General features: G+C 41.6%; 2 protein-coding genes across 4 annotated transcripts in view; both read left to right on the forward strand.

Annotated features, from left to right (window-relative positions):
* The window catches only part of LOC135092183 (sphingomyelin phosphodiesterase-like), a 9,112-nt gene extending 5,478 nt beyond the window's left edge, over positions 1-3,634 (forward strand). Inside the window, exons 9-13 of the mRNA XM_063990513.1 lie at positions 334-504; positions 962-1,154; positions 1,391-1,497; positions 2,230-2,316; positions 3,243-3,634. Of these exons, the coding sequence (XP_063846583.1) occupies positions 334-504; positions 962-1,154; positions 1,391-1,497; positions 2,230-2,316; positions 3,243-3,369 (685 nt within the window). The 3' untranslated portion in view covers positions 3,370-3,634. The remainder of the gene's footprint in view (positions 1-333; positions 505-961; positions 1,155-1,390; positions 1,498-2,229; positions 2,317-3,242) is intronic.
* Positions 3,635-9,443: 5,809 nt separating this feature from the next.
* Positions 9,444-25,516, forward strand: part of LOC135092236 (uncharacterized) — a 29,996-nt gene continuing 13,923 nt past the window's right edge. Inside the window, exons 1-9 of one of the 3 annotated variants that reach the window (XM_063990806.1) lie at positions 9,444-9,592; positions 16,243-16,406; positions 16,955-17,060; positions 17,970-18,011; positions 19,118-19,235; positions 20,262-20,421; positions 20,762-20,917; positions 22,575-22,843; positions 23,663-23,803. In XM_063990806.1, coding sequence (XP_063846876.1) covers positions 19,191-19,235; positions 20,262-20,421; positions 20,762-20,917; positions 22,575-22,843; positions 23,663-23,803 — 771 coding nt within the window. In that variant the 5' untranslated portion in view covers positions 9,444-9,592; positions 16,243-16,406; positions 16,955-17,060; positions 17,970-18,011; positions 19,118-19,190. The remainder of the gene's footprint in view (positions 9,593-16,242; positions 16,407-16,954; positions 17,061-17,969; positions 18,012-19,117; positions 19,236-20,261; positions 20,422-20,761; positions 20,918-22,574; positions 22,844-23,662; positions 23,804-25,516) is intronic. The other 2 variants (XM_063990644.1, XM_063990735.1) reach the window with 2 other exon arrangements.

Below are 25,516 nucleotides of genomic sequence, written 5' to 3' on the forward strand. Positions count from 1 at the left end.
CTCACACAAACATACATACGCACATTCTCCTGCTGACACCCATCCTTATATTATTGTTTTCTTGTATTCCTCCCTCTTGTATTCCCTCCCTCTTCGTCAATTAAGTTCTGCGTTTCATAGACACCTTTAGTTGCCCCTCACACCCATCACCCTGAGTGCCACACTGCAGCAATATGGCGTGTGTGGCTACCCTCGCTCCCTCCTCCACCATGAAACGCTGGCCGAGGTGGTGGGTACGTGATTAGAACAGACAGAAAATGACGGACTTACTGAGGGACAAAAAGGTACACAGAAATGACTCGCTTGTAGTGGCAGTGCGTTGTAATGCTCCAGGTGGCTCCTTTACGATGACGTGGACCCCGCCTCTGAGCTGCAGTGGATGGCCAACGAGCTGCAGGCTGCCGAAGATGCCGGAGAGAAAGTGTATCTGATCAGCCACCACCCGCCGGGCCACGAGGACTGCGCCCACACCTGGAGTCATCAGTACAACAAGATCATCCTCAGGTACTGCCTTGCTCAGAAATAGCCCTCCTACCTTACTAATCCCTCATTGTCAACCTCATTGTCAATTAATTAAACCGTGATACACCGTCATGTGTGTGTGTGTGTGTGTGTACGTACTACGCAAGTTGTGGTCAGGAGTCAAGTAACCTGCCACACACATACTTCCACTGTGTTTAGCGTGTTCCCACGGTCTTCAGTGCTCTGGTCTGCGAAGGACCCGTCAGCTTTCATGTTCTGTTAGGAGACTCAACAGATCAGAGGACTTAAGATTGAGGAAAGACACAAACACTGCGCGTGAGTGAGGCATGTGACTCGACTGTTGGGCCGACCATGCAGTGTCATCGCGAGGCACTGCTCCATATGGCACCACTGCTGCGGCGTCATGAATCAAATACTCTGTTAGTGCCACACTTCACCACCACACGCCACGGTTCACCACGCCCTACACTCCACACAGGTACGAGTCGACCATCGCCGGACTCTTCTACGGACACACGCACAAGGACCACTTCATGATGGTTTACGACCCCGAGGAACCCACCCGCGCCGTGCACGTGGGCTACGTAACGCAAAGCCAGACGCCTTACCATGAGCTGAACCCCGGCTACAGGGTGTTCACGGTAGACGGCGACTATGAGGGCTCCTCCTACGTGAGTGTGTGTTTGTGTGTGTGTGTGGTAGAAGTCGTCGTCGGTCTTTAGTCTTGAGTACCTTTCCAACTTGTCAGTTTATATATTTTCTTTCTTATTTTTTAAGCCATAATATTGATCTAGCGTGAATGATATACAGTACTGTACAGTCATTCACAGTACTTACAAACATGTGTGGTGAGTCACTGGTGTTCCCCCGGGGCCAAACCAAAGTAGCTTCTCTCTCTGTCCCGCAGCGAGTTCTGGACCACGTGAACTACATTACCGACCTGGACGAGGCCAACGCCAACGAGGAGAGAGACCCTCGCTTTTACGTCCTCTACACGGCCAAGGAGGAGTACGGGTGAGTGCACGTGTTAGGGAGAGGCGGCGCGGGGAATTTGGAAGGGAAGAAGTCTTGACAGTCAACAGGGCACCGAGATTTCCTGAAGTGACTCAATATGTCTAGTCTTTGAACCCGTATTTTGAAACGCTTCGGACTCTCTTGTAGGTTATTTTCAAAAGTCAGAGATGCTTAGTCGTGTTTTAATGAGAATTTTTTTGTACTTGATGCAGAATCCTTGTTAAACTGTCGCTATAATGATGAAAGCACTCTTGAATACTCTAAATACTCCCATCAGAACGAGTTACAAGTAGAAAATGTAAGACGCCGAAGCTTTTAATTAAGCATGCGATCTCTGGCGTTGATCTGCTACCCACTGCCTCTGCTGGCGTGACTAAATTAATTGTACGTTTCCCCTCGAGGCTGATGAGGCTCGGGCAGGGCGAAGTGAGCGAGGGATCCTGTATTTCAAATGGACACGTGGATAACAAATGAATACACGTGCCTAAAAGTGGATTTCGAACACTTTTATAATGAATGCAAGTGGATAAATGGATACACGTGGATTGGGAGCAGCAGCATAGCCTGAAGTCCAATAAATAAAAGGTAGAATTAGTAGATACAAGTGGATATCGAGCAGCAGCATATTTGTAGGTCCCCCCAACCACTTCCTTCCCGCATCCCAAGAACACAGTAACGCGTATCTCGGCAGCAGGTGTCCGTGCTCTTATGTTTTGTTGTGGTCGTCCCCAGACTGCCTGACCTGACCCCCGCCTCCTGGTCCGCCCTCGTGGACCAGATGAAAGAGCCAGGCAGCGATAAGTTCAACACATTCTTCAAGTAAGTCTCTCTCTCTCTCTCTCTCTCTCTCTCTCTCTCTGGGGCTCAGAAAAACCACTGTAATCATGAATGAACCCTTGAAAAACCATTAGAATCATGAATACACCACCAGAATCATGAACACATCCTTGAAAAACCATTATTATCTTCTATACAGCTTAGAAAACCACCAGAATCATGAATACACCCTTGAAAACCACTAAAATCATAAGTGCACCCTTGAAAACCATTAGAATCATGAATGCATCCTTGAAAACCATTAGAATCTTGAATACACCCTTGAAAACCACTAGAATCATGAATACACTATTGGAAAAACGCAAAAATAATAATAATAATAAAAAAAACATCCTTAAAAAACACGTATAACTTCAACTAAGTAGAGCCTTTTGAAAATAATGGAGGTGTGCGCAGAAGTGTTGTAGAATAGTCCTATAAGGCGCTAGGTGGTCAAGTTTTCACGAGAAACTTGACGTATCTTGAAGTACTTTATACTCTGCATCATGTTATGGCACCTCGTACATGTTCCGCCTCCTTCTGGCTCCCTCACTTGGTTTACCTTTGAACCTCCTTCTGGCTCCCTCACTTGGTTTACCTTTGAATAGCCGAGCTCCTGATAACATAACACCGAGCAGGAATGAAGAGGGGCCCTTTTGATAACATTACACGACGTGGTCTTCATTATGAAACTTTTATTATCTCTTGCGAAGTATTTCCAAAGCCACATGTGTAATTAGTCGGGTTCTCATGGGTGATTTTGCAATTGGTGATGTGGAATCGCTATTAAACCACCAGTAGAATTGCGGAAATGCTCTAAACTAATCAACATTGACGAGATAAGGCGCCGTGAAACGTTTGAGAATGCTGCCCAAGGTGACTGAATGGCGCGGCTCCCATGACGCTTCCATTCCATCTCCCCCCGCTAGGAACTACATCAAGGACGCCAGGCCCTACATGATGAAAGGCTGCGACGCTGACTGCAAGTCCAACCTCTTGTGTCGTCTCGTGGTGTCCGATACGTCTGACTACTCTCGCTGCGATGGCCTCCGCTAAGTCTCAGTTCAGCGGTGCCGTCCCTCGCCTGGCCTCTGCTGTGCTGCTGTTTCCCTCTCCAGTCCTTCTCTTTTAGTCGTTTATTTTTTTCTATCTCCTCTTCATTCTCTTCTACACAGTCATCTCTTCTGTTGCTTTGTACAAATAAGATTTTGGTGATAATCTCTCTCTCTCTCTCTCTCTCTCTCTCTCTCTCTCTCTCTCTCTCTCTCTCTCTCTCTCTCTCTCTCTCTCTCTCTCCGATTTCAATAAAAAGATACAAGAATATAACTGTTTCATTAAGTTTTATATAGAAGTACTTAAGGACAAGTTCAAACGCGTATGTACAGCAACAGAACAAGCAGTGTGTGAGCCACTCCCCCTCGCTCTCCGCGGGGGTGCAGTAGTGTTGTATCGAAAATTTAATGATCGAGCTCTGCGGATGCGGATGTGGAGGCAATATGCACTTCTCATAAAGCACAGTTGTGGATAAGATTGCGGATATTAAGATGTCATTATTTGGTGATGCGGATGCTGCTGTGGATTTCTTTTACCTCCATGCCTACGGATGCGGATGTGGATAATTTTCACACATCACAGTAGTACAAGGTGCGTCGTATCTGCCACACAAAGCTCCAGAGAGGAGAGAAAGACTAAAGGGAAAAAAATAAAATACACCCTTGAAAACCACTAGAATCATGAATACACTATTGGAAAAAACGCTAAAATAATAATAATAATAATAATAAAAACATCCTTAAAAACACGTGTAACTTCAACTAAAAAATAGAATACGTACTAAAGGTATAATTTACTTCAAGAATGTAGAAGCAGAGTAATTGACGTATAAGCCTGAGTGATGAAAACGCAAAACAGTAGATACTCGTACATTCTGCATTTCACTTCGTGTTAAGCTCCAGGTAAAGACAAAGGTTTCCCATGAGACTCTCCCGTTCTCTCTCTCCCCACGCCACTCCTCACTCCTAATATCCCCTTCCCCTCCCCCCACTCTCTCTCTCTCTCTCTCTCTCTCTCTCTCTCTCTCTCTCTCTCTCTCTCTCTCTCTCTCTCTCTCTCTCTCTCTCTCTCGTTTTCTGTCCAACTTGCTTCTTTCACCACTCCCCGCTCCTTACCACTCCGCCCGTCCATCCTTCCCTCTTCTCTCCCCACCATGTGACATCACTTCTTCCTTTCCTCCATTGGTGACTGTTCTTCCTCGAGAGAGAGAGAGAGAGAGAGAGAGAGAGAGAGAGAGAGAGAGAGAGAGAGAGAGAGAGAGAGAGAGAGAGAGAGAGAGAGATAAATTGATAGATAGATAGATAGATAGAGAGAGAGAGAGAGAGAGAGAGAGAGATAAATTGATAGATAGATAGATAGATAGATAGATAGATAGAGAGAGAGAGAGAGAGAGAGAGAGAGAGAGAGAGAGAGAGAGAGAGAGAGAGAGAGAGAGAGAGAGAGAGAAATTTGATTTAATGCTTTTATTCACAAAATACAATATAATTTGTGAAAAAGGCCGTTGATCTCTGATGGACAGTCTTATCAAGATGATGTGTGAATACATAAATAAATTAAATGTTGAGTCACAGCGTTTGTCTGTACATAAATGTGTATGTTGTTAGTAGAGGCACTATTGATATTTGAGGCACCATTTGTTACTGCACTATCACAAGCGTGCCAGTCTCATCTAATTGCACAAAATTTCTGGTATTCCCGTAATGTTTGTGGCAGAATCGCAATAAGGTGTTTTGCCAATTCAGGTAGTGTAGGTGAAGGTGTGGGGCACTGTTGTCTGAGGTGTGAGGGACGAACACAGTCCCTCAGGTAGTGTTCAAGACTGTGTCCCTCCGGCGCACCGCACAGTCGGCATCGTGTCTTCTCCGATGTCGCGAAGCCGAGTTGCCACGGGTAAGGGTACCCGAGACGTATCCTGCATGTCACCACCTCACACAGGCGGCTCGGGGAGTGTCGGGCTTGGGGCGGGCAGCCTGCGACAACCTGGCGGAACCACCTGACGCTCTCGCTCCCCTGATCGTGTTGTTCCTGCTGTCGCTGCCTCTCTGTGTGGGCTTTCGCTGCTCCTCGTAGCTGATTCAACGTCCTGGGGATGACTGTGGCCACCGTTGCGTCATTGGCTGCTCGTTTGGCGAGGGCGTCCGCTTCTTCATTTCCTGAGATTCCCACGTGGGATGGTATCCACGTGAGAGTGACACTTCTGCCCGCGTTGTGGATGGCTCTTGCTGTTTTCCGGATGGCTCGGGTTTGAGTGATATTTTCTCCATCCTGCTTGTTGGTCGCTGCAATGGCAGTCATGGAGTCAGTGGCAATAAGTACATTCCGGCAGTGGTAGGTGTAGGCGTGTTCAAGTGCCATTGCTATTGCCGCTAATTCAGTTTATGTGGGGAAGAAGTCAGTTGCTCGAGCAGAGGCGGTGGTGGTGGTGGCGGAGACTGCCGCGCTCATTGTCGATCTTGCATACATAAGCCGCCCCAGACCGCCCTGTCACCGGATTAGTGGATCCGTCGGTGATATATGTGGCAGTGTGTGCCCCCCTGGGCGGCGCTGATGTTATGGAGCTCTTCTTGCTGTAGTTCTGCCAGTGCACACAGTGTTTTCTTTTTCCGTGGTGGGTTGATGATGGTGGTGATGCATGTCGTTTCCCACGCGGGCGCAGTCTGAGCCTCAGCAGGAATGGCAGCGGCGATTAATGTCTCCCAGGTGATCCCAGAGCGGTCGAGGGCTTCCACCGCCCGTTTGAACCACCTGCCTTGGTTCCCCTGCTCACGATGATTGTGGAGGTGTGTGTGTAGGTGATCTGGGTGGCCTCTGATGGTTGTCTTGATAAGCAGGTTGGCGATCACAGTGTTTATTCTTTGTGTAAGCGGAGGTACCTGTGCTTCACTCCTTAAATTGTCCACCTTCGTCCACTTCGGGGCTCCCAGGGCTATTCTTAACGCCTCATTTTGGATGGTTTCAAGGCCCTTAGCGTCAGTGCTTGTCATGTCGAGTAAAGCAGAGCTGGCATAGTCTATGAGTGCCCGCACGAGAGACTTGTAGGTACTCATAATAACTCTGCCCGATGCTCCCATTCCACGCCATGGCAGCGCCTTCAAAACCCTGTTTCTGGCCCGGCACTTAAACTTCAAATGGTGAATCTCAGCTTTGCAGGTGTTATTACGGGTGACCATGACGCCAAGATATCGATGGGTGGCCACCCAATCTAAATCGTGGCCCTGGAGTCTCAGCTTGGTAGGCGGAGTGGATCGTGTGTGAGACATCGCCTTCGTCTTGGCGTGGGAGATGGTGAAGCCGAGTTCTTCACACTTGGCAGCCAGAAGGTTGAGAGAGTCCTGCATTGTGGTGACAGAGTCTCTGCCTGTCGTTTGCAGCACAACGTCATCAGCATACCCTATGTGTTGCGTCCCTCGTGGATAGGGAAGTCTGGCAAGGGCGTCCATGAGAATATTAAATAACGTTGGGCTGAGGACTCCTCCCTGTGGTGTTTCATTTTCCAGGTGCATGTAGTCAAATGCCTCTCCCTGGAACACAACACGAGCCTTCCTGTTGGTTGAGTAGTGTACCTTTCACCCCGAGCTTGGTGAGCTCATGGAGGTGGTCAGGGGCTGAGCCTTTTCAATGTCGAGGAACACTGCTGTCTTGGCTTGATGATAAGAGAAGTAATTGGAGAGGCAGTTGGCACTACTTCTGTGTTTAACAAAACCATTCACACCAAAATGTAGGCGGCCAGTTTTGTAGGTAAGGCGAGTCAGCAGTATTGTTTCCAGCATTTTGCATATCGTTGAGGTGAGGCTGACCGGACGGTACTTGTTTCCCTCACCTGGTTTTGGTATGGGGACAATGTTTGCTGTCTTCCATGCTTCAGGGAGTGTTCCCTGTGAGTGACATGTTGTACAGGTGTAAGAGTGGGTCCCCCGTAACATTACACCCTGCATTCAGCATGGAATGTGTTATGCCATCCACCCCGGGTGCTGTGTCCCGGCTTGTCTTCCTCGCTCCCAGCAGCTCCTCCCTCATTATGGGCGCGTCGGTGTCATCTGCTAGGCGCACGGCCGCAGCGACACCAGCCTCCCTGGCCGGTTCTAGGTTATTTTTAGCCTCCTTGACGTTTTCAGGCAGACTGTCACTTGCCGCTCGCTCCCGATACTCCCTCATTAACTCAGATGCCTTCCCCGTTGGATCAGGGTGGCGGGGATGCTTTGTGTGTTTGCCTCTGACGCGGTTCACTTCTTTCCACACCTGCGTCATGCTGGTATCATGGCTCAGCTTGCCCATGTTTTCAAGCCACTTCTCTTCACAAATGGTCTTAATCTGTTCCCTGGAATAGGAAGCCCATTCTATCATGTCACGTTTATCCTCGGTGGCTCTCGTGCGCTTGTATGTAGTAGTGAGTTGCCGTGACACGATGCAGGAACTTTATCCTGCTGTCATAGTACCAGAGGTGTTTCTTATGAGGATTAAACTTGTTCCCCCCTTTGCGAGGCATGGAGGCATCAGCTACAGCGTGGATAGCTTTTGTCAGGTCGTCAGTAAAGCTTTCCACTGAGGCAAGGAGAGTATATGAGGCATACCAGGTGTTTAAGTGGCTTGTGAATTTCAACCAGTCAGCTTTCCGTGTCAGCTACCTCTTCCTTGTGATGTTGGGGAGGTGTGTGGACCTCTGGAGATGTATGCCATACTCCTGTGCCCAGTGATCACTCAGGAGTTCTGGTATGCCGTTAACGTTTTGGATACAGTCATTGCCATTCACTGTAAGGGTGAGATCAAGCCTCCCACCCCCAGTATGAGTTGGGGTCGCCGCGCCATGCAGGTGTAGTTCCTCGAAGTCCTCCATCATTTTAACTAGATGACATCCTCGTAGGTTGCTTCCACCTTCACCCCAGGGTTCCAAGAGTGGATGATGGGGGGTGTCATGTCGGCTGGGTGAGGGATTCGCTGAGGCGACCCAGAGAGAGAGAGAGAGAGAGAGAATTTTTTTTCACGCACTTTTAATACCACGCTAGTCCTCACCCTTCCTGCTTATATTTATTCTCTATCTTCTCCCTGTACTCTCATCCTCCTTCACCCTTTTTTCACTTCCTTGCTCTAAGTACTCTCCTTCCTTCTTTACAAACTCCTTTCCTCCCGCTACTTCACAATACGGCCCTTCCTCCTCCCCCCCTATTCCTTTCCTTTCCTCTTTCGTCTCGTCTCAAACCTCCCCCCGTCACCTCTCCTCTCCTTATCTGTCCGCCTCACTCATTCCATAGCATTTACTCTTCATCCTTCACTCTCCCTTTCCCTCTCGAGTAATTCCATTCTCGTTCTCAGTCTCATTCTATTTATCAATCTTTGCTCACCCTCACATTTCATCTTTCGATAGCTTTCACAACCACTCATGTTTGCTTTCTCTCTCCCGCTGACTCTCACTCAGTCATACTCAAATTAGCACTCTCTCTCTCTCTCTCTCTCTCTCTCTCTCTCTCTCTCTCTCTCTCTCTCTCTCTCTCTCTCTCTCTAACTTATTTTCATAATCTAATTCACGCCTGGTCTCACTTATAGCTTCCTGTCTACAACCATTCTCACTCTTAATCTCTCATATCACGTTTACTTTCCACTCATTCACGTTTACCGCCGTTCTCACCCAATCAAACTTAAGCCTACTTTCAATTCACGTCCTTGACTCCCACAGACTCTCTCTCTCTCTCTCTCTCTCTCTCTCTCTCTCTCTCTCTCTCTCTCTCGACTAGTTAGGCTTACGTCATTCGTAATGAATTTATTTGTTAGGGACAAAATGGTATCATTTCTTATTATCGTTTGGAAGTGACATGTTGAAAGGACTATTAGAAAAAGAAATGTAATCTACACTCCTTAATATTGAAAAAAAAATCATATATGGGAAATAAACTACTATTACGGTTTAAAAAGAATGTTAAAGGAATATTGAAATTGGAGAATTCAAATGAGCGAGACTCCTTAAATATAGACATAACAGTAAATCAAACCAACGTTATAGACAAAATTATAAATCAACCAAGTTTTTTGGGGAATTGTAAACTGAGTAATCTTTTTATATGTTTTTGTGCCCTAAACACTTAAAAATCTGTGGAAAAGTGAATTAATTTGAGGTGCCGATGGAAAGGCAGAGTGGTGGCGGAGAGTTTTTGTGTTACTTAGGAGGTGTTGTGGCGGCGGTGAAACTGTACGGCGGCAGGGCGGCGGCGGCGGCACACACACAGACATGGAGGTAAGGCATCACCTTGGCTATGATACTGAATGAGTACAGGAAAAAAGGACCACATATAAGTGTGGTTTGGTTCATTAGTTGTGTGTGTGTGTGTGTGTGTGTTGGATGGGGGATGTATCCATCCGCCTTTCAAGCTGTGGTGGATTTGAAATTTCTCCTTGTGATAATTTTCAATATATGCAGGTGTACAGATGCAACCTCGCGTATATCAAAGGTAAAAAAAAGAAAACTTTGTAGTTCTAAACCTAAAATCTTTTCTTTGTAGTTTTCGGCCTGTTGAAAGTAAGGTATTATATAAATGCAGGTGTCTCACGCCAAAAGAAATCATTGTTCTCAGTGAAGTGCTTGGGTCACATATAACACAGTGATGTATATCTTTATTGGCGCAAATTGTTAGTTCCCGAGATATTTATTTATTTATTTATTTTTTTCAGATTTATCTTTGTTAGGTTAGGTATAGTTAGGTCATTTTAGGTTTAATTTAGTTTGGTTTTGTTAGGTTAGGTTTAGTCAGGTTAGGTTATGTTCAGTCAAGGTCCATTTTATCAGTCATGTGTGAGGACAAAGCTACATTTTTCTGGTAGATTTTGGTGTTTTTTGGGTGAATCTGCTTGTTTTCATTGCAAACAATAGTGCAAAACATAGTGTGTGGGGAGGTATAAAGAAAAAATGTTCATTTTGCAGTGGAAATGGTTACTGTATTCATTCAAAGCACATCAGAATCTACCAGAAGATGTAGTTTCATCCGAAAATGTTTGATGGGTGCACTTATATAAACTTAGCATAATTAGGCCTGTTATGTGTCTAGCTGCTCGTCCCATTACTTCAGTAAACAGCATCCTGCATCTGCATGATACGGCATTACTGTAGTGTACACAGTGCACAGTCCCTTTCTCGTGACATGCCCAGCAAGTTGTAGGTCAGAGGCAGCGTGGTGTTGTAGGGTGAGGAAAGGAACCTGACCTGCTTTGCCTCCATCAGGACACCCTAGACACCTTACTGCTGCATGTCCATCTCTTTGCCATGTCACATTGAAGGAGATTTAAACAAAACTAGAAATATTAAGACAAACACCCATCACACAATGGTGTATGAAAATATATATATATATATTTTTTTTTGTGTGTGTTTTGAATGAATCTGTTAATCATTTCCATCATAAATCAGTATTTTTCTATCCCCTCTTCCATCCCCTTCAAAAATGATGATTTGCATTAAAAACTAGTAACTAATACTAGTTGAAATCAACTAGAAAAAAAAATATTTCCATCCCCACAGCTGCCACACACAGTAATACCTGCCACTGTTCAGAACCACCCGCTGTCACCCCTCACTGCGGACTGTTCCACTGGTTTTGTAACATGAGACTGTTAGACACTAACAAACCTAATCTAACCAAACATCCAAACTTAACTAAGTTTAACCTAACTTAATGACCTTCCTAACCTAACCTAACAGGAGATGGCTTCACCCCCTCGACTCCCAAACCTAACCCAACTTAATGGAGGACCTGTGCCCCCCTCAATCCCACATAACCCAACCCAACCTAACCTTATCCCAGTTGACTGCCCCTAACCTAATCTAAAGGGGGGAGGGTGGAGCTGCTCCTCTCTTGACTCTCCTTAAAGTGGTTATCATAGTAGCACTTCTGCTGTCAACCTTCCTATGAAACTTGGATGGCAGCATTCCACTCTTGGATGCTGCTCTTATATACTCTTGGATGCTAGTTTACCTCCAGTACATATAGGAAGCAGCATTAACTCTTGATGGTGGGATTCAAAATAGTGCTGGGCTGTGTATTCATCTTATGATATTATGGTGATATTATAACATTAGACCTCAAATCATAAAAATACATATAAAATATATGTTTATTATCTTTGTGAAGGCTAGGGGAGTAAGAAATTATTAAAAAGTTAAAATTATTAATATGCACAAAGAAGAATCAGCTGAGCAGGTTCAGACATGTCTTAATTTGTTTGCGGGAAAAGGTCAAGAATGTTGGGTACATCTCTGAGACAGTCAGAAATATGGGGAGGGTGTTGCACTGGTTGCTCTAGGTCATAGAAGATAGCATAGTTAAAGGCTAGTTCACCAGGATGGTCAGTGAAGGGAGAACAAAAGCCAAAGCTGATGGTGAACATTGAAGTCTCCAAGAATGAAGATCTCCACAAAAGGGAAGAGGGCCATAATGTGTTCCACTTTGGAAGTTAAGTTGTCAAAGAATTTCATATAGCCAGAGGAGTTAGGTGAGAGATAGCACAGATAAATTTAGTTTGAAAGTGAATTTAGTTTGAGAGTGGAAAACTTGGAAGATTGAAGAGTGTGGGCATGAGAGGAAGTTAGATCATTGCGCACATTGATGCAACATCCAGCTTTGGATTGGAAATGAGGATAGAGAAAGTAGGAGGGAACAGATAAGGGGCTGTTGTCAGTTGCCTCAGACACCTGTGTTTCAGTGAGGAAAAGATGATCTTTAGTAGAGGAAAGATGGTGTCCTATAAATTGAATATTAGATCTAAGACCATGAATATTGCAGAAGTTAATTCAGAAAAAGTTGAGTTGGATGTCAAGACACTCAGGGGGGAGCAGCCTCACCTGGGAACATTTGTGGTCCTCTTCACTACTTTCCAGAACATTTTCTTACTTGGAAGTTTTCTGTCAACTTATTACCCCACCTCTCATCTCTGCATCTTGTGCTGCCCTCTCTGCTTGTTTCCTTTAGTTTGTATTTGTTGTATGACTCCTGTTCCTTCTTCTGTAGCCAGATTTGATATGCATGCTTCTTTTCCTCTATGTACAGCTGAACTGACTGTGTGTGTGTGTGTGTGTGTGTGTGTGTGTGTGTGTGTGTGTGTGTTTTATATGGAATCTATTTTACAATCAGGGATTTCACCCACAATAACTTCACGCAAAAATATTTCAGTAATCATATTTTTGATATTTCCTCTACTGAAAAGGGTAAGGTAAAGTTAGGTTTGATTGGGTTAGATTTGTGTAGGCTCATTTTAACCAGTCAACCATGCTATGTGTGCAGTGACTTAACTTGCTCTCGTGCCCATGCTCTTGAATCTTCTGAATTTTCCACCGTTTGGCTACAACCACAGAGTCACTCTCAAACCAAATTTATCTGTGCTGTATACCTCTCACCTAACTGCTCTGACTATAAGAAATTCTTTGACTACTTAACTTCCAAAGTGGAGCACATTCTGACTCTTCCCTTTTGCTGAGATCTCCATTCTTGGAGACTTCAATGTTTACCGTCAGCTTTGGCTTTCCTTTCCCTTCACTGACCATCCTGGTGAACTAGCCTTTAACTTTGCTATCCTCTACAACTTAGAACAATTAGTGCAACACCCTACTCATATTCCTGACTGTTTTGGAGATGCACCCATTCTAGACCTTTTCCTAACCTCTAATCCTTCTGCTTATGCTGTCACCCTATCTTCTCTGTTGGGCTCCTCTGATCACAATCTCATATCTGTATCTTGAACTATTGCTCCAATCCCTCCTCAGGATCCCCCCAAGTGGAGGTGCCTCTGGCATTTTGCCTCTACAAACTGGGGGGACATGGGGAGGTATTATGCTGATATTCCTTGAAATGACTACTGCTTCTGTGCCAGAGACATGTCTCTGTGTGTTGAGCACATAACAGAGGTGATAGTGTCTGGCATGGAGGCATACATTCCTCACTTGTTTTCTCGACTTAAAGCTTCCAAACCTTAAGACAACCTGTTCTCATGCTATACATGATAGAGAGGTGGCCCACAAAGGGTACTTGAGCCTTCCATCATCTGAATCTCATGCACGTTATCTTTCTGCCCGGAATCATTTCAAGTCCAACTAGCCAAAAACTCCTTCATTAATAGAAAGTGTCAAAATCTTTTCAAGATCTAATTCCCTTTGTGACTTCTTGTTCCAATAACTTTGCTTCATCTTTCCCTCCTTTATTTTCATCCTGGATCTCCTGGTGATCTTCTGGTGATCTTCTGGCTTTCCTTACTGAGTCTTTGTCATCCTCTTTTAGAGGTTTTGGTGAAACTTTTGCTGTTGCCTTAGATATATCAAAAGCTTTTGATAGAGTCTGGCACAAAGCTTTGATTTCCAAATTACCCTCCTGTGGCTTCTATCCTTCTTTCTGTAACTTTATCTCAAGTTTCTTTTCTGACCCTTCTATTGCTGCTGTGGCAGATGGTTACTGTTCTAAATCTATTAACAGTGGTTTTCCTCATGGTTCTGCCTTGTCACCCACTCTCTTCCTATTATTCATCAATGATCTATTTCAAACTTCTTATCCTATCCACTCCTACACTGATGATACCACCCTGCACTTTTCCATGTCTTTTCCTAGACATCCAACCCTTCAGGAAGTAAACAATTCATGCAGGGAAGCCATAGAATACCTGACTTCTGATCTCCCTAAAATTTCTGATTGAGGCAGAGCAAATTTAGTATTGTTCAATGCCTCAAAAACTCAACTCCTCTATAAATCAACTAGACACAACCTTCCAGACAACTATCCCCTCTTCTTCAGTGACATTCAGCTGTCCCCCTCTTCTACACTGAACATCCTCAGTCTGTCCTTTACTTATAATCTAAACTGGAAACTTCACATCTCATCTCTAGCTACAACAGCTTCTATGAAGTTAGGCATTCTGAGTCATCTCCACCAGTTTTTCTCACCCTTCCCCAGCTGCTAACTCTGTACACTGCCCATGTATGGAGTATGCTTCACATGTATGGGGGGTGTTCCACTCATATTGCTATTTTAGACTAGGTGGAATCAAGAGCTTTTCATCTTATCAATTCCTCTCCTTTAATTGACCGTGTTCAGCCTCTTTCTCATCGCTGCAGTGTTGCATCTCTTGCTATTTTCTACTGCTACTGCTATTTTCATGCTAACTGCTCTTCTGATCTTGCTAACTGCATGCCTCCCCTCCTCACGCAGCCTTGCTTCACAAGACTTTCTTCTTTCTCTCATCTCTATTCTGTCCAGCTCTCTAATGCAAGAGTTAACCAGTATTCTCAGTCATTCATCCCTTTCTCTGGTAAACTGTGGAATTCCCTGCCTGCTTCTGTATTTTCTCCTTCCTATGACTTGAACCCTTTCAAGAGGAAGGTTTCAAGATGCTTATCCTTCAATTTTTTATGATTCTCTTGACTGGCTCCTAAGTGGGATTTTTTTTTTTTTTACATCTCTGGTTTTGTTTCCCTTGGCCAGTGACATACATAAAAAAAAAAAAAAAATTTGCAGTAAGTTTTTATTGCATAAGACTTGAGACTTAAAATTTTAAAGCTCATTTGTGTTGGAGTTGATATATTTCCAACAAAATATTCTATATAGTTGATGGGTAATGACTCAGTGTAAGATTAAAAAAAAATAGCTAATGAGAATTCCTGTGTCCAGTGGATTAAATAATTTAACAAGGTTCCAGTGTCAGATAGGATCTGAACCCTTTCACCCAGTGCTTATAAGTCCACACAGCATGTTCCAACTGAAATACACACTTGTTCCCTACGGGACAACACTGCTCAGCACCTCAGCTTACTCTCTGCCATCACATGGACAACTCCAGCTAAGTGGCATGATATGTCTCAGGCCAGTGTACAGTTAGGTTACCTAGTGCTACAGTAAGTTTGCCACATATATATATATATATATATATATATATATATATATATATATATATATATATATATATATATATATATATATATATATATATATATATATATATATATATATATATAGACATACAAGGTGTCCCCTCAAGTCTAGAGGCATAGGGATAAAAGAAGGAAATAAGACAAAAATATATACTGCTACAGGAAAACACAATAACTTTTTCTCGTTTCCATTTCCCTCCTGTCACCTTTATCACCACCACTATCACCTTGCTTCACATCTTGCATCACTGCTCCAGCACCAGCCTTTCACCATTATCTCTTATCACCTCTCAGCATCACTTTCACCAGTCCTTCACCATTCGTCTCTTGCATCACAATCAGTTGTCACCACCACATTCCTAATAGTGAATGAAGGAAGGAATAGAAATGTAAGAAGTAAAATTTTAATTCCCTTTCTACTATGAAGGAAAAAAATAGTTAATGAGAATTCCTGTGTCCAGGTTTTAGGGACACCCTATATATATATATATATATATATATATATATATATATATATATATATATATATATATATATATATATATATATATATATATATATATATATATATATATATATATATATATATATATATATATATATATATATATATATATATATATATATATATATATATATATATATTTATGGTGTCCTAGAAGGAATGATTTGATCTTTCATGTCTGAGAATATGTAGCTTTCTTCTCAGGACACCCTGCTTGTATATATAATTTTCATTTATTTATTTTGTTAGAGCATTACTTGCAATATTTAAGTGTGCCTGATTTGTGTCTTGTACCTTTTCAAGGTGGAAGATATTTTTTATGGATGCTTTTGATGAAGATGTGCTTTGTGTGTTCCCATCCCTTCCAGAAGCTTTTTTTCTTGTTCCTGAAATCCATCAAGGGTATGCAATTGAATGAATTGGTTGAGAAAGAGAAAGCTACACTTTTACAAAAAAGTGCATGTCTCACTCTTGGCAGAGCCTGAACCATGTCTAAGTCAAGATAAGACCATTGGTTGCTGAGAGGAAATCTACCACTTTTGATAATGAGGATAATGAAGAAGAAATACTTCAAAAGGAAGGACTTAATGAGGAAAATGAAAATTATAAGGAAACAAAAGTTTCAAAATCAATCTTCCCAAGGTATGGAAAGTTATTGAATTGTAAATGTGTAGTTTTCTTACTTTTATATTGATATGTACCAGAATTACTTTGATAGTTTTCAGTCTCATTCAAAACTACAGAGTATGTTTCATGTCCTGTATGGTCAGTCTTTCTATGGTTTTCTCTCTTTCATGTGAGGTTGTTAGACTTAGTTAGCCTCCTCTGCTTACTTCTTTTGATTGCATCACCTGCTTCTAAATATTTCTCCCTCACATTATGCTTTATATAATGAATCCACCTTACTCTCTCTCTCTCTCTCTCTCTCTCTCTCTCTCTCTCTCTCTCTCTCTCTCTCTCTCTCTCTCTCTCTCTCTCTCTCTCTCTCTCTCTCTCTCTCTCTCTCTCTCTCTCTCTCTCTCTCTCTTTGTGAACAGTAGTATAGTTCTATATTTATTGTGTTAAAGTCATTTTATGAGCTGGAAAGCAGTAGCACAGATGAAAGGAGAAATTTTAGAGAGGTCTTTGTAATGCAGCATTGTATAGACAGGTTATATTGATAATGAATAAAAAAGTGCTTTGGTTTGCAGACTGCAGTGAGGAGAATGGAGATGAGGCCAAGCTAGAGATGCTGAGGAGTAACAACAGCTGTTTGGCCAGGGCTCTGGCTGATCAGAAGATAGAAACTAACAATTGGTTAGTGCACTTTGTAATTTTTTGTCAGTTGGCTTTATTTGATTTTGTTGAATTTGAGATATAGGAAAGTGCATTTCTCATGGTGAGTGGTTGATGAGCTGGCAGCGCTACGCAGCCCTAGGCTGTGGAGCAGGGTGGCCATATCTTTTTTCCATTGATGACCTGCCCTGCCATTGACAACCATTGACCATTTGAGGCAGCTTGAACTTGGAAGCAGGCAGTCATCCTTGAAAAATATTAACTCCAGGGACATAATCAGAATGGGGACTTCCTGCATTGTAGTCAGACGTGCCACTGCCTGAATCAGTGCATGGATGCATATGTACCTTGATATAAATGTTGTGGATAACGAACCATTTATAGTTATGAAGCTTTTATTGTCATTTTTTTGCAGGTGTGGAGATTAATGAGAAATTGAGACCATTACTAAAAATTTGAAATGTGAAAGAAAGCAACATGAGTGAAGACTTCTTTTAGTGTGTGTGTGTGTGTGTGTGTGTGTGTGTGTGTGTGTGTGTGTGTGTGTGTGTGTGTGTGTGTGTGTGTGTGTGTGTCTGTGTGTGTGTGCTGGCATATGTAGTTTTGCATTATTTGTACAATACCTGTACTGCAAATCTTCACATCAGAATTCATGTGTGAGAATGGAGGGAGAGTGATACTTTATGGATGAGAGAATGAAAACTTGAAAAATGAAAGGTCATGTTGCCTACAGGGAGTGAAAAGGAAGTTCAGAGAGTGGTGGATTAATTTTATAGGTGTGTGCATGTATGTGTGTATTATGAAGCATAGTGAATCTCTCTCTCTCTCTCTCTCTCTCTCTCTCTCTCTCTCTCTCTCTCTCTCTCTCTCTCTCTCTCTCTCTCTCTCTCTCTCTCTCTCTCTCTCTCTCTCTCTCTCTCTCGTGAACAGAGCTAGTAAAGGAGAAAGGCTTCAATAGAGGGAGTAGTAACTGTGAGTAAACCTGTTGTGTTCTTACTTGCATATCTATTAATAGCTATTATTGAGATGAAATGTTTTGAACGAAAGTGGCGCCAACATAACTTGAATATGCAGCACAGAATATTTGCAGAGGTAGCCAAAACAACTAAGTTAGCAATTACTGAGAGCATCATAATCTGAAGTATTGACTGAGCATTTAGGTACATAGTTCCCTCACACAATAAGGTGACGAAATGGTTGTATAGATGCATAGTTAACACTTGAGAGGCAAAGTAAGGCACAATCTATACACTATGTGATCAGTTCTACACACCAAAGACAGTGAATGAAAGAACATGCCAGCAATACCAAGGTAACCCATCCAAGCACTGATCACACCACTTGTACTCTATTGTAAATATGCTTGCAAGCAAAATGATGATAGAATGTGAGTATGATAATGAGCAGTAAGGCTGTAAGGGTGGGAGTCTGAGAGACACAAAGTTTGGTTTAAAAGAGGACTGGTGGGAGAGTGAATGGTAGGTAGGAGACAAGGGAGAGGTGTGTGGTTCTCTTCCAGCACTCACAGAATCATCTCTGCAATCTGAATCATCCTACATCACCACACAGCCTGGATGTGTTAGCGGGAGGGTGCAGGAAGGCACGTTTTTTTAAACTTTGTGATTTTACTCACCATGGACTAAAGCTTGTATCGTCAGATTTATGCACTTGTATAAAAGAAAATAGTCCCTAATTTACACATCTCATATCATTGGTTTCTCATATAATGGGACCTTCCTATACATATTATATATAAAAGAACAGAGCTACAAAGACTTCTTCCCCTCATCCCCACAAGCCCCCAAGTATTTGTCTAATACTTGAGCAGTTTATAAAGGAGTGGATCATAAGATTAGCCACATGAGAATGTTGTTCATTTATATTAAGATCTTACTGTGATATAAAATCTTGCTGGTTTAGTCACTTTGAGAACCATATGAATAGAAGGATAAATAGATTTGATCAGCTTCCATTATATATAGTTAAAAGTGAAACCTAACCAATTTTAATTTTATTTCATCAGTTTCAAGCAAAGATGTCATGTTTTGTATTCTCTTGCATTTTCTGTTTTCTTACAGGTACACAGAGGCCATCACATTGAGGGGTGAACTGCATGAGTTACGAGAGAAGCAGATAAGAGAGCCTGTCATCATGAATGTGGAAAATATGTTCGGGGAGACCGAGAAGCAAGTAAAGGTGAGGGTTGGAGCTAAAAAAAAAGATTGTCTTCACTTAATACATGTCATGAAGCATGTATAAACAATGCCTTTTACCTTACTATGCTAAGCATGATGTTTACCATTAGCAAATGTATCAGTAAAATTATGAATTTTGTATTCATCCAGGTGACAAATTAGTTGTATGCCAAGTCAGCTGTTATAAGCAAGAAATGAAAATCAATATTTTTTAGTCAGTGCTTTGATCAAAAGTAAAACACACTTAGTTCTTGTTATATGCAGAATTGGATAATACAGATTCATGTTTATGTGATGACCCTAAATGTGTAAAGTATTCTGACTAGGTGAGAAAAATTCACGTTTATGCAGACTGCTTGCCAGGGTTTTGGGGCCTTGTGGGAAGTAGCTGTCAGTGACATGGGGTGATGAACAATTTGTTGCCAAAGTGTTTGAGGTAAAGATGCTTTGGTGAGTATAATTTTTATTTTTTTATATTTTGCCTTTCCATATTGTAATATAGCATTACTGTACTGGCTTGTTCTAGTGTTGCTTTAGTGCATTCATATGCAGAAAAATTGCTGAGATTGATGTTACAGTAGTCAAAATTGAGTTGTGGAACATAACTGCTTATAATTAATGGAAAGGTAGTTAACACTATGTGGATTCTCATGATACAAGGGTTTTGCAGAACCTAACCCTGCATATAACAAGAACTAGGTATGTGTCATATGCTGAGTACCTCACTGTACTGAGCAATGGTTGCTACACACACACAGTGCAGAGTGGCTGTTGTCCAGAGGCCACAGATTGGTATTGAAGCACTGTCACCACTGAAACCTAACCCTTGACCTCACCTGCTGTCAATCCCTTTATCACATACAGTGGCAAACACAGTTCTCTACTGCCTTGCTTGAATTCAGTAGACAGACTTGCAAAATTAAAGGATAGCTAATAGAGTGTGCTGCATATGTACCTAAGCTTTTAAAAATTAGGAAAGATTTGTTGTTGTCTGTTGGCATTTGTGTGAAAAGAACCTTTATCACAGGAATACTATGAGTCCATAGAGGTAGACTTCAACTCGGCTTTGGACAGACTTGTGAAGGTAGTAGAGAAGTTAACTAAGGTCAAGCAGCTGGTGCTTGGCAGCCGGACCACTCTGGAGAACTGTACTCAAGGAACACCAAACATCTTTCCTCGCACATCAGGTGAGGAAGCACAATGTACCTTTTGCTTTTGTAAGTGTGTTACTTCCACCATTCTCGGTTTTATCTGCTTCCATTTTGTTATTTTAATTTCTGAAGATACATACTTCCTCTTTATAGATGAGAGTTACTTCTGGTGCATTCCTTGCTTCCTTTGAATTGTACTATTTGCCCCCTTTCTATATCCTTTTAATCAGTACTTCACACCTCTTCCTACTGTCTTCTCAGAGTACTTGACTAACATAGTTTGTAGGAGGAGGAGCTGTGCTTGTATTGTGAATGAATTTTTATAACTTTCCATTGAAAAATTATGGCTCTTTAAAACTTAATAATTGATCATCAGGCTCAAGAGTCACTCTGAGTTCCAGTGGAGTCAACACCGCTCCACGTCAAAGAGCAGTTCCACCGATGGTTGGTGGCCATGTCCTACAGCCTGTCATGGTTCCTCTTCCCAAATTAAAAATTGAGTGGAACGATAGAACAAGGAACCACTTTCTTGGTAAGATACAGTTTTATAAAAGTGCTCAAGAACTATATGTATAATAAAAGTGTGTAATAAGTGACCAATTTTATATTAGCAGTTGTTTGGGTTCATAAGCGGCATTGTCTTGCTGCTGAGCATGTGATATTTGTTGGGACTTATTTTTCATTGAATTTCATGCTTCTTCTCAGACTTTTTTGAATAGAAGGAAGTACTGTAAATCAGAACTTATTTCAAATTAGATGGATTTTTGGTATGAAAGACAGATATATATTCCATGACAGTTTTGGGATGGCTGAAGATTTATCTGCAATTTACCATATAGTACTCCTTTGAGTTTACCATATAGTACTCCTTTGAGTTTCATGGTATTCGAGTTTTGTATTCCTCGAACTTCATGCTGTCCTAAATTCTTACCATCCTGACTTTTGTGCTTTCATCACATATGGCTTAAACATTACTACCATTGGCATCTCAGATAGTAAAAAATAAATACACAAGTGCTATGTATTGTGTATTTATTTCTGTGTACAGTTCACATACCTGAACATAGAAATTCTTCATGTGGATAGACTACTAGTCACTAGTCATGTCAGCTTGCATGCAAGAGGAGGGAAGAGGAGCCCAGCAACAGTGCTGCTGCATTGTGAAAGAGCACAAACAAATGAGAGATGTCTCACTACTGTGGCAGATGTGATGGCACTGAACAAAATGGCCCATCTGGATCTTGATCTTTCTGTTACAAGTAATTTTGGATTTCTTCTGTGCCAGTTTCAGTCATACAGTTACATCACACCACACACCACAACTGGCCACACTTTAAATCAGAACGCACTCAGTCACACCACATGAAGCTACATCACACCTAGCTGTACCACAACCAGTCACATCGTCACATCACAACCCATATCTTGCCCTCCACACCATGCCACACAACACTCAACCACACCACACCACATATAGCACCTGGCCACACCATGGACACCATGATCAAATGGTCACATCATGCCACATATCATACCAGCCACACTACACAAAAGCTCATACTCTCAGCCACACCACATATCACTTGCATCACAAGAGCTGGACAGCAACTCATATCATGCAGTCATACCACATGGCATGATGCAGCAGTGCAGTCTTGATCTTGATTAAGTATACAGGTAGTTCAAGATTGCTCCTGAGCCAGGCCTCATGTTTGTATCAGGAAGCTTGTAATGCGAATATTTGTACATCAGGGAGTGCCTGTATTCCCTCCCTCCACTTTTTTTTATATATATATATATATATATATATATATATATATATATATATATATATATATATATATATATATATATATATATATATATATATATATATATATATATATATATAAAGAAACATAGAGTAGATCAGGTACAGGTGAACCTTCTACTGAAAATTTCAAGGCTGTGTTACTACTCATGTGCACCACACTTGTCTTTCCCTGGAGATTTAATATGTTTTAAAAGAATAATGTTTGGAGCAGGGCTATTCATCCTATTGTTTTGAATCAAGGCTTATTAGTTGGTGTCATACAAAGCAGTAGTAGCAATGTGGGTAGACAGGTATGAACACATGCTACTGGTTGATAATAAATGGTGTTTGAGAATAGAATGTCTAATACACAAATTTATGGATTATTCATTTCTAGTTGGTGAAGACAATGAACATAACATGTCAGCCATTGGGGAGCAGTCATCACCTGAAAACAGTGAAGTGAGTGAGCAGCAGCAATCCCTGGATGCTGAAGATGACCAACTTCAGTATGATGTAACAGCAACCCCTGATGACAACACGCCTAACACATTTGAACTTCAATCTCAGGATCATCTTGTCACAAATCCCAAGACCAGGCTTAGTGAGGTCCAGCCCAGGAGATACAATCTAAGAGAGAAGACACACTCGCCACTTGAACAACAGGTACTTGATTCCAAACTCCACTTATGTACAATATCTTTTTCTGTCATGTGGGTGGGATATCCAGAATTGGTAAAGGAAAACAATGGCAGTGAAATGAAACACATGCTATTCATTTACTAACCATCCATATGCCAACTCCTCACTTGGAACTCAGTCTCCTTTGACAGACTGCTTCATATCCTTAGTACTTAGTCATTCCACTGAGCTGCTTGATTGCAAAGGACATTTTATATTGTTTCTGCATGTGTGGTCATATTTTCTGTTTTCTGTATTTTACTGGGCAACTTCAGACATGTAATAAAAACATATATATGTATTGAGAAGTAAATCTTTTTAACAGACCTGGTAATGAATTAGAGATAATCTGGTGTGATAATCTTGTGTGAAGATCCAAAGAACACTGGCAGCTTTTCTCTGTGATTGCTTGCCAGAATGCATTGCTTGTCCAGAGTGTGCAGAGGAGGTCATTTCAGGCTTGATGCTTCCAGCTGATTGCACTGGGATTGAATCTTGGGATAGTGATGAGGTGTCTGAGTCAGATAGGCATTCTTATGACTGCTGTAATGGGCTGCCTTGAGGCCATTGGTTAAGTTGTGCTTGCTACCACAGGATTCTTGTGGCTGTATAACCTTACACTGTTTCTTAGTATCAGTTTATTATGAATCTATGTTTGATTTAGAATTTGATACTTTTAGAAATTTTGGTAGATTTCTGCTAAATAAGGGACTGCTGTGTTTAGGTCTGATGGCTTCTTGCATCTCCCTTTATTTTACTGTGTTCTTATGTTCTCAAATAAATGACAATATTTTCTCTCCTTAGACACCAAGCCCAGTAGAAGTACATGTTAGCAACAGAGAGCAGAGACCATCAAGAAGAAGCAGGGGAAGAGGGTCAAGGAGAGGGCAAGGCTCCGGTTCCAGACTTTCAAAGTTCCATGCCGCTGAAAGTTCAGGACAGTCAGTAAGTAGGATGCTACAGTCATCTTCTCATTGGCAGACATGTTCATACTTATCTGACTGATGCATATTTAGAAGTAAACTTAGTCACATTTGTTCATTGTGGCCTTTGCCAATGCCTTGCAACACTCAGTAGCTATGTTGGGAGGATACTAGATGTAGCTCAGTAAAGGCTCCACTTCAAAATTTAAAGGCATATCCCATGTCATTTTACTTATGATTTAAGGGTAATTGGAAAGTGTAAGAACGTAAATGCTGCTATTATATAACAATAATAACATCCAGGTGTGTAGATGAATGTAGGAAGTAAGAAATGGAGACATTAAGTAATATAAGGGAAATAGATATGTAAGGTAGTTAAGGGATAAATAAGAAAAAAATATAAGGGGAAGACACTGGAAGTGATGCAAAGCATCAAAGGACATGAGGTATTGTAGCATAAATTTATGAGACTGCATTTTATTCTTGGTACTCTTTGAGGCAGGCAACATAAGGGATAGATAGATAGCATAAAGGAAGTCTTGAAGAGAACTGACATTGGAGCGTAGTAGAATGATTGTGTGTGACAGAAGTGCATGGAGAGTAGTTGGGAGTGCATGAGGAATGACGCAGCCCTGTAACCCCCAAGGGCTGCAGAAATGCTGGCACATGTGTCTTGACCCTTTGGAAGTCATGAGTGTGTGTGTGTGTGTGCTCCTTTATGCATTAGGGAAACTGGCTTTAGGGGGGAAAAAAATAAAAAAAGTGCTATGCCAGAGTGACAGTCATTGTAGTATCAGAAGTGGAAGAAAGTAACTTATTAGGCAAAGGGAAGATGGAGAGAGTGGGAAGAGAATTAAGAAGTCTTGTGCAAAAAAATTTGTTTGCAAATTCAGAAGAGCAATAACCATAGAAATGATTATGAAAGTTGGTAAGTGATATAACATTGTGGTGATGCCTAAGATTCAAGACAGTCTGATAGTGAAGTTGATTAGATGCGGCATGAGATTGGAAATGGAGTGTGTGATACTGTGAAAAGTGGTAAACAAGGCAAGTAAGTAAAAAAAAAAAAGTGATGGACAGTTTGATGGGATGGAAATAGCATAAACTTTTGAAGATTTTATTTTAGAATATTTAGAATATTTGAAATAATAACAGTATTTCACAACATAATTATTTTATACATGTCACCCTTTTAAGGCTAGTTCTCCTTCACTGTTCTTTGTTTATTATTACTATCCCTACCTGTTTCTCAGATAATGAATTTCTATTACATGCTCCATGTTTGACCTTCAGCCAGTACCTTTACACCCCTGTGCAATCTTCTCTTTACTTTCATTCTGCCAGACTTACAAATAAAACATTCTGTGGATTTCTCCCCAAGCATTTATTTATTTATTTTTTTGCTTCATTCATTTTCAACTTCATCTGTACATTTATTCCTCTCTCCACAGGAACATGCAGTGCTCCATTTTTTCAAGTAACTTAACAGATTTGTTTATTGGTTTACTTATTTGCTTTTGGAATGACAGTACTAGCCATTTTATGTTACTCTTTCAGCCTTTAGTCTGTTCCTAATTAATAATTATTCAGATAACAAATCATGACAATGACAATCACATTAATTCATTTATATGGAGGTACTTATTCTAAATATGTTGTATTATCACATTAGATATACTGTATTTGTATTATTTAATTTTTAGATAAATATATTTCATCCAAAGATTTCTCTGCA

The sequence above is a fragment of the Scylla paramamosain genome, chromosome 1 (assembly GCF_035594125.1).
Source record: "Scylla paramamosain isolate STU-SP2022 chromosome 1, ASM3559412v1, whole genome shotgun sequence".
In the NCBI taxonomy this organism is placed as follows: domain Eukaryota; kingdom Metazoa; phylum Arthropoda; class Malacostraca; order Decapoda; family Portunidae; genus Scylla; species Scylla paramamosain.